At 47.1% G+C, this 14941-nt stretch overlaps 1 protein-coding gene across 2 annotated transcripts in view; it reads right to left on the bottom strand.

Moving 5' to 3' along the window:
* Ptprg (protein tyrosine phosphatase receptor type G) overlaps positions 1-14941 on the bottom strand; it is a 684777-nt gene that overhangs the window by 72167 nt on the left and 597669 nt on the right. For both annotated transcript variants that reach the window (XM_051139706.1, XM_051139702.1), the window contains exons 11-12: positions 9099-9148; positions 6809-7577 (exon numbers count right to left, since the gene is read on the bottom strand). In XM_051139706.1, the coding sequence (XP_050995663.1) occupies positions 6809-7577; positions 9099-9148 (819 nt within the window). The remainder of the gene's footprint in view (positions 1-6808; positions 7578-9098; positions 9149-14941) is intronic.

The raw sequence follows: 14941 nt of genomic DNA, 5'->3' as shown, positions 1-14941 counted from the left end.
CCAATCCCGATTTCTCCACATATTTACTGACACATTATATCATCATCATCATCATCATCATCATCATCATCATCTTTAAAATACTGTGGTATGGTAACCTCTTTTCTTTATCTTCCTGGAGCCCTGAGGTTGCCTTCATTATTGTTGCAGTGAAACCAGTTGCTCACGGTTCTGAACCACAATGCCCTGAAGCTAGTTGCAGGCAGAAGCCATTGTACATCAAATACCCTGCCCGCCCCCACCTCACCTCAATTCCATCCTCCTTCTTAGGATTTGGTTTTTCACATTAGTCTCAGTCTCTCTCTCTCCCTCCTTCCCATTCCCTTCTGTCTCTCTCTCCTCCCTCCCCCCCCCCCTCCTGTTTCTCTCTCTCTCTCTCTCTCTCTCTCTCTCTCTCTCTCTCTCTCTCTCTCTCTCTCTCTCTCTCTCCCTCCCATTCTGCCATAACAAGGCCTGGCTCTGTGTTTCCAATGACATGTGTGAAGTACACTAGGGTACCATTTGTCTCCACTTGTGCCCATGCCCAGAGTGCTCAGGAACCACACTCCACCCCCACTCCACAAACGCCTGTTTTACCAGACCGTGACAATCAAAGGATGCTCTGTTACCTCTGGTAGAGCTTGAAATGTTGAGGATGCTTAGCCATTTCAAATCTAATTCAAAGCCTCACCAATACAGCTAGTCCCACCCCACCAGACTGGGACCAGGACCCTAGAGCCACCATGTGGCTTAGAGCCACACTATGTGCCCAGTAGCCAAGACATGGAAGCAAGTGGACCGCCCATCAGGGACAGCAGGAAGGACACCGGAACCACCATGCGGTCCTAAAATTGATTGGAAGACAAAAGTCCACCCCTCCCCCACCCCATCCTGACTCCATCCTCCTTCTCAGGGTTTGTTTTTCACACAAAGAGTTATACAAACTTTCCAAGGTCAAAGATTGCATGTAGTGTGTAAGGAGAAACAACTGAGGGGCCAGATAGTTTTTTAGGGGAAACTAAACCACGTTTGGCAGCCGGAACACTGCTTTAGGCCAGCCAGAGCTGGGATGTACCACGCTACGCAGGGAAATGGCAAAGAAATGTGCAGGGCCCAGCTCCCACAGGGAAGTAGCCTGAGGTAGCCGTGGTTGAACATTACTCGTGGCATCTCTACAAGCACCTTGTGTCATGTATTTTAAATGAAGTGTACTACATCGGTCCTAACCTGCAAAGAGTTCACTATCATATTCCTGGTTTCTTCTTTAGCCGGGACAAGTTGCTCTGATACTAAGATTTCAAAAATATTATATTTGTGTGTTTGCATGTACACGCGCGCGTGTGTGTAATGTATCTGTCAGCATGAAGGTCAGAGGGCAACTTGTGGGAGTTGGTTTTCCCCTTCCACCATGTGTCCTGCTGGAGGATATTAAGCTGTCAGTCTTGATGGCAGGCACCTTTAGTGGCTGAGCCATTTTTAAGGGCTTTTGCCTTAAAAAAAATCAATGACTCTCCTCTCATCTCCCCACCCCCAGCCTGCCCCACCCTCACCCACCAGGTAATCTTCCTTCAAAAGAAACTCAGTAGGAATGCCACAGTCAGGTCTGCCGGGCTCTGGCATGGTTGACACTTGGGGCCAGATATCCCTCGCTGTGGGGCTGTGTGTGCTGTTCCCCTGCAGCCTCTTCTGGGCCTTTCCTAATAGAAGAAGGATTCCACTCCCTGTCAGCACAACCCAGTTTCCACGGCCCTGCAGGGAGGGCAGAACACCTGCTTGAGAACTTCTGCTCACATTGTGATGCTCACATCCTATTTCATCTGCCATCCTCTCCAGCTGCTGCTCTGGGCTCACTCTGGGAGCCAGAACCCACAGGAGACTCAGAAGCACCATGATGACTGCGCCTTTCACCTCGGGCTAACAGAGCCTGCCTTGGGCCTGGTCGCACCACATGCTGTGACCTGGACATGCTCCTTAATGCCACCAAACTACCAAACCGTAGCGGTAACTGCAACAGCAAAGTACTCAAGGAAGTTCTTTAGGGTGAGTAACATAGGAAAGTGGTCCCAACACAGGCAGAGTTTACAAGGAGCAAATGTGAACCCAGGATGTTGATATTTCAACAACTGACTTTTTAAAAGTTGGGTCCCTTGACGCTTGAGGTTCTTCACACTTCCTCACAGGAGTGGGGTGCCCCCCCCCCACTGTGGCTCAGCTCAGAAACCACCTATGTCCCCTTCTGTATACACATCTCATGGGCCATATAACACCAAGCCACAGATATATGCATCTTGCAGTTTGTCACCAGCCCTTGACCTTCAAGCACCCAGCTCAAGGCAGACCTGAAGAGACAGTAAGCAGGTTCTAAGCAGGGTGTGACTTGAAAACAGCCTTTCCTTCCCCTAAGGAGACAAACATAGACAAGCCTTGCCCTAACTGACGAGCTTGCAGGTGACATGCACTCTGAATTACTTCTGCTGGGGCACGCTGTTCCTCCACACTACCCAGTAACTCCATCAGCTGGCTTCTAATCTGTCCCCCCCCTCCCCCTCCGTCACAGGCTGTGGCTCCTAACCAAGACTCATTTTCATGCAGTGCTTATCCAGAAGCTGCTTGGGTGCTAAAGCAAGCTAGGAAAAGGTTTAGTGGGGGACAAACACACCTCCAGACCCCAACACCACAGCCCAGTAGAGTGATCGATGACAGCAGTCGCCACTCCAGGGGTGGCAGTCCTACACCAAACATAATGTAGTTTGGCATGTGCTGAAGCAAATAGTTTTTAAGATTAAAAAACTGGGCACTCTGCACAGAAACTAGGATTTCTGGCTCACAAGGAGTTTGCAGTGATAATGGTGAGAGCAGAGATGGCCACACTGAGGAAAGGTAGGCACTCTGGAGTTCTCTGTGGTCTTCAGCTCTCCTTGCAGTACCTGCCCCCTTCCCTCTCGTTGAAGTGCCTCGACTGATTTCTGCAAGTTTGAGTTTACTGCCACTTCCACGGGATTTCTTTCTCCCTAGGAAACAGTACAATGGTACCCTTGTGGCACGTACAACCATGTCACCATCATAGAAGGACTCTAAGCAAGGCCTTTGGAGCTCCTGCCTGAAATGTAACACATTTTGCTCACCTTAGGTATTGTTGATATTTCAGGCTGAAGACTGATTCCATGACCTTTTTTTTTTTTAACTTTATCTGAAGAAACTATAACTGTGGAATAAACAAATGTATAGCTAAAGCCTCTAAGATCAGTCTCTAACATAAAAATTGTGGTTATTGCACTTGAAACAAAACCAAACCAAAGCTGCAAGGGCCAGATGCAGTATGTGGTGGCATGAGAAGGAATGGGATTTTGGGGTCTAGGTACTGATGAGGCTTTGCTGCCCTACCCCCAGGTATTTGAATCTTTTATTAAACAACAGACATATATGTTTCTGTATTTTATACCAGAGGCTGGAAAATGACATATTGTGGGCCGAATCAGGCTCACCGCCTGTTTTATAAATGGAATTGGCATAGTCACAGCCTCTCAGTGGCATACTGTCCACAGCTGCTTTGTAAGGCTGAGAAGTGTGGCCTGTGAAAACTACTTAGGACTTAGTCTCTCCTCAGAGTTTGCGACTCGTGATTGTAATGAAGAATCACTTTTAAATTCAAATTGCCAGAAAGTCAGAACTATCTCTGTGGCTTTAGGGAGAGGTGGCCCTTCCTGCTCTGACTACAGAGCTCACAGGGCAGATGAATGGTCCTGAGGTGGGTGGCGCTCATGTATCCCAAGCTGGCCTTCAACTTATTGTGCAGTAAATGATGACCTTGACTTTTGGATCTTGTCTCGACTCCTGAGTGCTGGGTTATGGGTATGTGCCACCATGCCTGTATGGTGTACACAGTGCTGGGGGTGGAAACTGTGGTTTTTGGCATGGTAAACCGTTGGCCGGTCAGTGTAGCTACATTACCAAACCTTTGTTAGATCATTGTCACTCCAGGTAGTCAGGGAGCCACTCTTTAATGTTCATTCAGATTGCAAAATAGACCTTCCGGTGCCTCTTCAAAGTTCCCATTGCTACGCAGCATTTGCTGCTGGCGGTCCCTCCTTAGCACTAATAAGACAAGCCACTCTACCAGTGCTGTCATCCGCACAGACTGAGGGCAGTCATCACTGGTGCTCTACAGATGGGTCACTGGACAGAAACTGGCTTGAGGGTCAGGTGAATGGGGGGGGGGGGACCTACTGAGTCCAGCTGAGTTCAAAAGCTGCTATTGCCAAACTCTAAATGTTCCCTGATGCCGGAGGGATGGAAGCTGGACTTAGGAGTCCCAAGGTTTTCTCTCTTTCCCCTTTCCCTGGAGTCTGGGGTCCACCTCCCATCTCCTCTTACCAGAATCAGTCACAGAGCCCACACTTACAACCTCTCAAGCTATAAACATTCCCAATCCAAGCACACAGCAGACGCTGCTTTCAGAAGCTTGGTGAAAGAAATATTTCTGAGACGCAGGCTGAGTCCACTCAGTCAACTCCATCCTTTGTCTTAAAGGGAAAACACACTGGCCCAAGCCACGTGGCTACCACCCACACCTCTATGCACAGATAAGTGTTCTTGATGAAAAGTTAAGGGTCCAAGTAACTTCTCTTGCTAGTATCTACCTCCCTGGCTTACCATTAACCCTCAGCCTAGTTATGCTCCCTTCACAATCTTGGCTTCCTCAGTGTCCAATTCCACCCTTATCACTGCTCCCCTTTTCTGTGGTCCAGGTCCACGGAGAGCTTCTCACCCCATCCAAACTCATTCTCAGTTTAGGATCACTCACCCTTCCATTCCAGCAGCCTAGAACGTTCTTCCATGCATCTGTGAGTAGCTAAATCCCCACACCGGTCTCTGTGCAAATGCTATTTAAGGCCATGCACTTGTTTGCTAGGATATCCTAAGTCTTCCCCCATGAGCACGGACCCCTGGGAGAACAGAAACCTCCATCAACAACAGCTCTTCCTAATGCCTAGCTGAGAGCCTGGTCCCCAGCGGGAAGGAGTGCCTCATTTCTTTATTATACTGAAGTGCAAGAAATTCAACGTTTACACAGCATTTTCTTAGAGGGCATGTCTGGCTCACACCAGAGCAGTTTCATCAATGGTCCCAAGTTTCCTTCATCTACGCCAGGCTACCATGCCTTTCTGCCAAACTGCCCCATACCCAAGGACAGCCATGGGAGACCCCTACTTAGAAAAAAAAAATTAGTTCATAGCAGCTTTAAGGGAAAGTAATTCAAAACATGAAAATGTATTCTAAGTTGTATCTCAACATACGAGATCTCAGCTTTAGATGAATTTTAATGTTTACAAGTGCAAAAGCAAATAAATATTTACCAGTTGCCTTTTTTTTTTTCTTCACTCATAACTCCACAACAGCTTCAATGAAAAAAACATTGTTGCTAAACGTCTTGCAGTCTGGCAACATGAAGGTTTCTTATTAAGAAAAGCCCTCACAACAGTAGCAGCCCCTCACGCCACAGCCTCATTGAGATGTGAGCCTGTGACTGAGGGAAAACATGGCCACTGAGCATCACAGTGAGCGGAGGATGAACTAGCCACGTCTGCTTCCCCAGTTAGGAACGGGGGAGTTCTGTGGCTGGCAATGGTTTGAGGACATCCAGCCTTGCCCGTGGATAACGAGGACCAGAACTCCCCTAACTGGACATGTTGCCTTTTCTCACTTAAGGTGGGTCTCCATCCTCCCCACAACTGTCAGTCATAACATCCTTATTGGAGTTCCATGACTCATTCAACAATCAAACACCCAGGTAGAGCCGGGTGTGGTGGCGCATGCCTTTAATCCCAGAGCTCGGGAGGCAGAGGCAGGCGGAGCGCTGTGAGTTCGAGGCCAGCCTGGTCTACAAAGTAAGTCCAGGATAGCCAAGGCTAATACAGAGAAACCCTGTCTCGAACTGCCCCCCCCACCAAAACAAAACAAACAAACAAAAAACCACCCCAGGTGGGTAGTTTCCTAACCTGCCAAAAAAAAAAAAAAAAAAAAAATCTCCGAAGTCCCGGCTACCTAACTCCTTGGAATGTGCACAGGCCACTTTCTGTCAACTCCACCATTCCAGGATGCAGGCAAGGGGCTCCCCTGACTGGTTATCCAGCCCCGTGCCTAGCACAACAACGGCTACCTAGAAATGGCTGTGTTTGTGTTTAATGAGTGCTAAAGAAATAAAAACTGTGTGTGTCTGTGTGTGTGTGTGTGTCTGTGTGTGTCAGGGTGGGGGAGCTCAAGCTTGTGTACCATGTGCACATGTATGTGAAGAAGACCTGAGGACAACTTTGTATGTAGTTGTTCAAGAGCCATCCATCTTAGCTTCTGGAGACAGGGTCTCTTACTGAATGAAACTCACAAGGTAAGATAAACCATTTTGGCCAATGAGCCCCAGGATCTACCTGACTGCCAGTTCATGTAACCTGCTTGCCTTAAAAAAAAAAAAAAAAAAAAAAAAGGTTTGGGGTTCAAACTGCATGCTTTTGAGCAAGCAACTTACTTTCCTTCAGGTATGCTCCTTTCCCCCAACCCAGGGGTACAACCAGAGTGGGCAAACCTCTTAGAACCAGTGCCCACTTTCTCCATTGAAATCTTCTGAAGCAAAGACAGAAGAAAGACAGGGAAAGACTTGTTCCAGCGAAGAAAATGCATCTTACGATGAAGCAGGAAGACGTGATTGCAGGCACAGACATACCAGGGACACACAGAACCCCAGGCCTTACTCCTCTACTCCCCAACTTTCAGAACTAGGTCTGGCCTGTTCACAACACCCTCAGACCTTCCAATGTGGACCAGCACCACTTACCTGGGTTAACAGTGATGAATTTGCTATCCTCGGAAAATCGGTCCCCTCGGGACATAGGCTTTTTAGATGGCATTTCGGGCCTCCTGGGATCACTCCCTGAATAGTGTTCCTCTGTGGCTGTTGGGGGCACTTGGGTGGATGCATCCTCACTGGGATCCAAGCCTGGGCCAACATGGCCCGGCTGGTCTGTCGCAGGGGCAGAGTGGTCCTGCCTGCGCCCAGGTATAGTCTGATGTCCTCCCTCCTCTGCAGTCCTGTGGGGGGAAGAGGGGGTGGGGGCAGGTGCAGTCCGATTCCTCTCTGCGGCTGCCCCGGTCCCCTCGCTCTTCTCTTTCTTCTCAGAGTCCTTCTCCTCCTCCTCATGTTCCCGTTCACCATCCTCACTCTCACTTTTCTCCTCCTTCTCCCCTTCCTCTGCACCCTCGCCGTCCTTGGTAGGTGCAGAGTCACCATCTGGCCCAGAGGAAGCCAAGGCCTCCGTAGTGGCAAGGACCGGCCTGCCGGCCTGCTTGCTGGCTGCCGCTGCAGTAGGAAGGCGCGTGGGCCACACAGTACTGGGGAAGGAGGAGATGCCACCACCACCGAAGCCCAGGCCTGCCAACAGTGTGCTGGTAACCACAGAGGCCACAGTAGCTTGACTACCACTGGAAGAAGGACCCATCCCAGTCGCCATGGAGACAAATGAGAAGGGGATGCCGGAGGATGTCCAAGTAGAAGAGCCGGAGCTGATGGGGGCCATGTCTGCTGAAGAGGCAGGAGAGGCCGTAGGCTGGAAAAGCCACCCAGGGTGTGGAAAAAGGGAGCAAAAGAGAATGGTAGAGCAATATCAGTAACCAAGAATCAAGGCAACTCCAGTCTTTTCTCTATGGGTTTTCATAAGCTTAAGTGTGAAGAGCTGACCATGGCTGGTCCAAGGTAAACACATATTATTCCAGTGGCTTTATAGCTACTTTGAATTAAAGCATCAACGAGTGTGTCAAAATCAGCTTTTCACTGATGTGGTTCAGGGTTGGGCTAGATAGAAGCACTAAAAGTGCTTTTTCAAAGACAAGCAAAGGTAAGTCATAAGAAGAACAGATCAGCCCACTATTGGAGGGTTGGGGAGCGGGGGTTGGGGTGGTGGGTGTGTGTGGTGAGAAACAGATGTCAATGCTTCAAGTCAATTTCTGCTGGTGGACTGCCTAGCTCTGAGATGTGGAAAACCAGAAGATGGAGGTTACTCCACTCTCACACAGCAAGGCAGTCAACAGAGTCAGATTGGCAGTAGGCAGCATCAGAGGCAGTAGCCACACCTAAGACGTAAGTGCCTGTCCCTGCAGCTTCAGATTGAAGGAAGCCCAGCCACAGAGCTTTTCAGAGTGTCTGTCCTTCTCCACAGGACAACGTCTGCCTTTGCAGACTGCAGCATTCAGGTAAACAGCCTCTGTGCCAGGGCTTGCCAGGCTGCCCTCTCTCTATGGGCGAGGAAACTGAGGCACAGAGATGACAGGGAGCTTATTCAATGTGCAGGGCTGCCTGTGGGCAAATCTCAGCTCATCCTTTTCTTCACAGCACACCGGGGCAGAGAGATGGGGCTGTTTGTGGAAGATATTGCCTACCCAAACCAGGAAGTGTCCTGGGAGAGACACTTAGAAGCAGGTGTGGAGAACCCAAAATTGCATCTTCTCACTTATGCAAGTATAAAACCATAGTCAGAACAAGTCATATTTTGGGACATTGTCCAGTTTCACAGGGAAAGCCCTGCAGTGTTCTGAAGCTCACTACTGAAAATCGACAGAAAAGCCCGACAACCCAGCCTTGAGTTGACTCCTTGCCCTGCTCTGTGTGATGAGGGGCCTCAGTTTCTTTGCCTGTCAAATGGGAGGGAGTAAGGGCACTATCACCCTGAGCTATTTGGAGATTCAAGTAGAATAACCCATGTCTGAAAGCTGGGATGTGCTTAGTGGGTTTCAGGCTACAATTATCCCCACAACAGGTAACCTTTTGGTAGTAGCTATGGGTGACAACCTCTGGATTTTAGCATAAGGTAAGTGGACGGATTAACTCCTGAATCATTTGATTCCAGGTATAATACATAATTACAGATCTGAAAGATTCTTATTTTGACAAAATTATACATCAGGAGCCACTAATATTGCTGCATAACACACTAAATTATATAGCAAAATGTCTGTCTCTGAACTGCTCTGTGGGCAGTTCAACAACATTATACTGACACCTTGTGGTAAGAGCTTTAACTGCATCCAAGTTAACACCTGTGACGGAGCATCATCCCCTGTTTTCCACTTACCACTCCTGTTTTCACAATCCTGGTCCCTTGGAATATTCGGGTAGTATTAGCTGAGAAACAAAGAAGTTACAATGTAAACAACACATAATATTCAGATGTGCTTTCAATAAAACCCCACTATGGACACACGAAACCACACCTAATTTTCATGTCACAAAACATTCCTTTGTAAACCGGGTGTGGTGGCACACACCTTTCATCCCAGCACTCTGGAGGCAGAGGCAGGAGGATCACTGTGAGTTTGAGGCCAGCCTGGTCTACAGAGAGAATCTAGGACAGCCAAGACTATGGAGAGAAACCTTGTCTCAAAAGAAAACAAAAACAAAAAACAAAATATTGCTTTGTACACTTTCCAAACACTTCACCATATTATGAGTCACGCTGACATGTTCCGATGATCAGGATCTAGCCAACTGTTCACAAACAGTTAGTTTAAAATTGTAATTATTATAGTTTTGTTTTGCTGAGACAGAACTTCAACAATAGTATGATGTCCAGGATTCCAGTGGTCAGTGGAGTTATTTTTACATCTAATACCTGTGTAGGCAGCACTCGCATTAAGATGCATTTTCAAATGCTGTTTGGTTTCTGAGTTTCATGGTTTTTTTTTTTTTTTTTAATTTACTTAAACGGAGTTGTATCCTTCCACTATTTTTCCTCTACTAGCCCCTTTGGGCACCATTTCTTATCTTTTCAGTGATTCTCCTTCATATTCTTCTTCGACTTACGACGGTTTACCATTTCCTAAATTTTTATTACATGGTGTATGCATGTATTTATTAGAAGGCTGGGGATGGTGTGGGGAGGTTGGGGGGGGGCAGGGTTGTGAAGATCTGAGGACAACTTTGTGGAGGGTTCTCTCACTTCAACACTGGGTCCTGAGACCTGACCTCAGCTCCTCAGGTCTGGCTGTAGGCACCTTTACAAACTGTACCTGTCGCAAACAATTTGTTTAAAAATTGTAGTTATTATAGCTTTGTTTAACTGAGGCAGAACTTCAACGATAGTTGAAGCGCCATCTTTCTGGCCAGCCCTATAGTTTATCTTAAATGAACTCCTTCACTGTTTCCTGTGTACTGTCATGTACTCTCTTGCATCTGATAGTCTCTAGCATACACTTTACATAGTCACATGGTTTTTTATCTTCAGTGCACATCACCCTGTCTGGCGTTCATTTCTTGTAGCTCTGCTCTCCCAGGTGGTATTCTTAAGCAATGTGACTTCGGCATCTACCAAGTTGTACAAAGAGGCAAAGAATATAAAGTTTACCATGTTAGCCACTGTTAGTGCCTGCCCCAGTAATCCTTCAGTCTGTTTGCTTTGCCATGGAGCTGGCCTCCCACCATCTATCTTCAGAACGACTTCATCTTGGGAAATGAAGCTCTGGGTACATACCCACCAACGCATTCCTTCCCCGATCCCTGGGATCCACCATGTAGTGGGATTCCTACTTCTGTGTGTGAGTACTCTCGACACTGCATGCAGATGTAATCATGCACATTTGTATTTCTGTGACTGGAGCATCTCACTTAGCATAATGTCCTTAAAGGTCACCCCTGTAATACAGGCATGGGCCAGAATTTCTTTATTTTTTTAAATGCTCCATAATATTCTCTTGTGTGCCTCTATCACATTTGTTTAGCCATTCATCTGTTGAGGGACACCGGCTCCTGAATAATGCTAAACACCATAACTTATATATATATATAAAAAAAACATATCAACCCTTTTTGTGCTTGATAAAGCTAAAGACCCGTCTCCTATATACACAGCATCAGAACATTACAAAAAAATGCCCGTTAACATGGTGAGTAACACATCTGCTATGCTTTTCCCCTAATCTAGACGTGGCAAGGGGCCTGCGTGCATTTGTGTTTGTTTGTTTGTACTACAAGCTAAAAAAAAAAAAAAAAAAAAAAGACCCCCAAACAAAACTACACTGAATATGTTATTAACTTCAGAGTGTCTCCCACTCCTTTTCTTTGGACGCATGGTGTCCTGTTTCTCACTTTATCATGCAGGCCCCTTGACTGGCCTATGGACACCTAGGTCACAGATCCTGGCCTAATGATGCACTCACGTTGTTTAAGCGAAAGCACATTGTGCAACGAGGGAAACGTGGAGCAGGGTCTGCAAGTCGATACAAGTGTTTAGATGATAGGTCAAATGAGGCAGCTGAGGAAAGGAATCTAACTGGGGAGAACATACATCCTCACGATCCCGAGCTACTCACACAGGTGTGCACATCCTGCTTCCTTACCACAAGATAAAAGGCTCTTAGGAGCCCTGCCTTCCATGTCCTTTGAAGGGGGCTCTTAGAAGGCAAATAAACTTAGTAGCCATTCCACCAGCCTGCTGGCCTTTTATTAGTCTTGAACAGTCTGTACCTAGGTAGCCACAGTACTGCTGTTCAGGGGCCATTCAGATCATGAGCGCTTCATGTAGGCTCACGTCCTTCCACGAAGTGGAAGCAGTCATGGCTGCATTCTTCGGTCTGAGGTCTGATCTCTCTCTACTGCTGGACCGTCTGAATGATCGTAGAGCGTCACTGACATTGCTTAACTCTCGGCAATCACAGCAGCTCCAGGACCATAGAAAGTTGTCACAAGCATATAAAAATATAACTGATTCCCACTGACATATTTTAGTTCTTTCTGGCCATCCCGAGGGACGATCTGCCTAGGGAGTTTTATGCTTAGAGAGAAGATTCCAGAAGCCCTGTCCTGTGACTGGCTGCCGAGCACTGTGCAGTGGCTGGGACAGCTGCCTAACAGGCCTGCTCTCAAGGTGTAAGACTTGGTGCAGTGAGTGTCCTGTACTCTGGGGTGGTCCACTGCTGTTGATGAGCCAGAGGGCCTCGGAGTAAGAGCACAGGGCTCCGTTCAGTAGCTGAGAATGATCTCAAATTCCCTGCACTCGGAGCATAATTTCCCCATTTGTAAAGCCAACCCAACCCAAATCATGTGCTCCCAATGACAAAATAAACAAGCAAACCAAACCCTTACATGATTGGCTCTCACTTATGATGTTAAGCATCAAACAGCCAAAGCAGAGACTCTGTAAATAGGAGCCACGCTATGTCTCTTGCTGTTAGAACTGCTAATATACGTATCACGGGGCTAAGTATATTTATTGGTCTCTTATGTACTTGTTGTGTGTGCCTGTGTGTACCAGTGCATGTTTCAGCATGTGCGTGTGTGTCATGGGTATGTGCTTTGAGGTCAGAGTTCAACTTTCTGGAATAAATTTTCTCCTTCCACCATGTGGGCCCCTGACAATCAAACTCAGGTCTAGGGGTGTGAGGACAAGGTGTCTTTACCAGCAGGGTACCTCACCAGCCCAATGCTTTGGTACATGACATGGATCATAAATATTGTTTTAATCACTACATATACTACATGCAACACGTGGGTTGCCGAGTTCCCAAACCTGATGTATACTTATTTCCAAAAGACAGTTACTATGGAGAAAACGTCCCTGGAATTCTCAAGGATCTGGTTTTCTTTCTTAAAACTTGAGTCTGAAAGGGTGGTGAATTTTACACTTTGCTCTCTCTTGTTCCTAAGCAGTAAGAAAAGGCTAGGGAGAAAAGGGCAGTGGGCAAACCTTGACAGACGTGCAGGTTGGCACAGGGCTTACATGGGTGTTGTGGGAAAACTCCCTGAGCCATGATGGAGGATGTGTGACCAAAGGATCTATTCCTTAATCAACACACTAGGACAAATATAGTATACACAAGGAGACAACTTCTGTTCAAAGACCATGCAGAACATCTGGGAACACCAGGCACTTCCAATAAGACACCTTGACTAGACATTTAAAATGCTCCCTCACTTGAATTTCTAGCTGATGGGGCCTTTTTAGAATTGCATTATATTATAAACCTTTACTTTTTTCAGAGTCCATGCAGAGGCCAGGCCATGCAGGGCTATTAATCAAAAGAGGCAACACTGCAGCTCCCAGGCTCTGGGCCCGGGCCTAATCATGGTTTATGGATCTAAGTTCCCATGCTTGGCCATAGCACATTCCTACTGTAATCTACCCTCTCTTTCCCCTGGCCTCACGCAGACCATGGCATGGCTGGAAGTCCTGGCCCAACACATGAAATGATACATTCTGGATTCATGTGGACACGGACTTATTTATGAATGGCATGCGGAAATGGCAAGTTTCAGTTAGCTTTTAAAATAAGGATGAAATTATTAGCGAAGAATTTTTAAATGCCACGGTTTCTTGGAAGAAATCCTTGCTGGAGGACCTCCTCCCTGGATTTACTATTACTTTTTTTTTTTTCCTATTAAATCCACTTTAGAATGCTGACATAATGATCAAATGATTTTGGACACTGGAGCATTTGGATGTCACCACGTCTGGGTTAGGAACGTTCAACTGGTAAAGTCTAAGCATAAGGTATTGTTGGTTCTCAGTGCTGTGATGTGTGCTATGCTAATCATTTAACGTGGATCGTTTGGAGCTAGTGTACAATGGCCCCATGGATGGGCCTGTAAATGCTACCAGTTTTTGGAGTGGCCATCAGCAGCCTTCAGAAGACAGGTACCTCATGTTCTCAGCATGGCATAGCCAATGACTGGCAGCCGGGACTTGCACCCAGTGCTCTCCCAGCAGAGCCCAGCTTCAGCCTGGCATTCTTCAGTACTTAATATGTGCTCCCCAGGCACCAGGACCATCTTGTGAGAACTCACATTCCGGGGTCCCACTGCCAAGATTCAGAGGTGGTATGCACGAATGTGCATAGCTCTCAGGCCTCGCAGATGCTGCTGGTTCAACTGTCCACATGCTTTTATAGGAGCTGTAATTTTATACACATCCCTGGCAGCTTCCAGGGGGAAAGCCCAGATGTTTAATCAGATCCACAACTCAAAAGTGAAGAGTCAGCTGAGTGTCGTCACCTATGCCCCAGTGACACTCTGTCACAAAATGACACAGCAAATGAAAATGGGGTCATAGTGAGTGGCCTGGTGAACAGATGTTTTGTTTTATAGTCAGGAAAGCAGAGGCCCTGAAGAAGCAGGCCGCTTGAGTCAGCAGAAGCCCTGTGTTCAGTTTCACAATGGACTTGGTGTCTGTTACAAAACCTGCTTCACAAACTAAGGCCCAGGTCTGACTGCTGGTTTCTGTAAATCACACCAGCATCAGGATTCGACTGGGGCAGGTGAGACTGACTGCATGCACCCTGTCGTTATTTTTAGAGCGTGAACTCAGCCTTGTGTATGCTAAGGGCATGCTCCTCTGAGCTCCAGCCCAGCTAAGGTTCTAATGCTCCCAGAGCCAGAGCTGGCTCAGCTGTTCAAAGGACTTGTTGCTCTTGCAGAGAGGAACTAGGTTTGGCTCCTACATCGTAGCTTACAACTGTGACAACAGTTTCAGGGTATCTTCTGCCCTCCTCTGGCCTCCGTGGGTACTGCATGCGTGTGGTGCATATACATGAAGATTTAAAAAAAAAAAAAAGTTAAAGTTCCAATACTTCCTTCCTGGAATCTTGATACAGACCTAGCCTTTTTAAGACAAAAACTCCATTAAAATGTAACACAGCAATGTTCCATTTGCATCACCCTCAGTTTGGCCCCAGACTTTCCTACAGATCCCCAGTCAGCACGGAACGCAGATCTCCGGACTGGGGACCTTAGGGACTCTGCACACAGACTTTTCTGTGTGGCTTACAAATTGGAAGGACAAATGTGATGTCTTGGGCTCTAGTTCTTAAAAGGCAGTGAAGACCAGTCATGGTAGCATCTAAGGAAGAAGCTATGACCCGACTCAGGGGAGATGACTCCATCTGACACACCCTTAAAGAGGAGGCAACGATGGAAAATATCAATAAA

The sequence above is a fragment of the Acomys russatus genome, chromosome 3 (assembly GCF_903995435.1).
Source record: "Acomys russatus chromosome 3, mAcoRus1.1, whole genome shotgun sequence".
Taxonomy (NCBI): domain Eukaryota; kingdom Metazoa; phylum Chordata; class Mammalia; order Rodentia; family Muridae; genus Acomys; species Acomys russatus.
The sequence above is the reverse complement of the archived record's forward strand: the minus strand, read 5'-3'. Positions and strand labels throughout refer to the sequence as shown.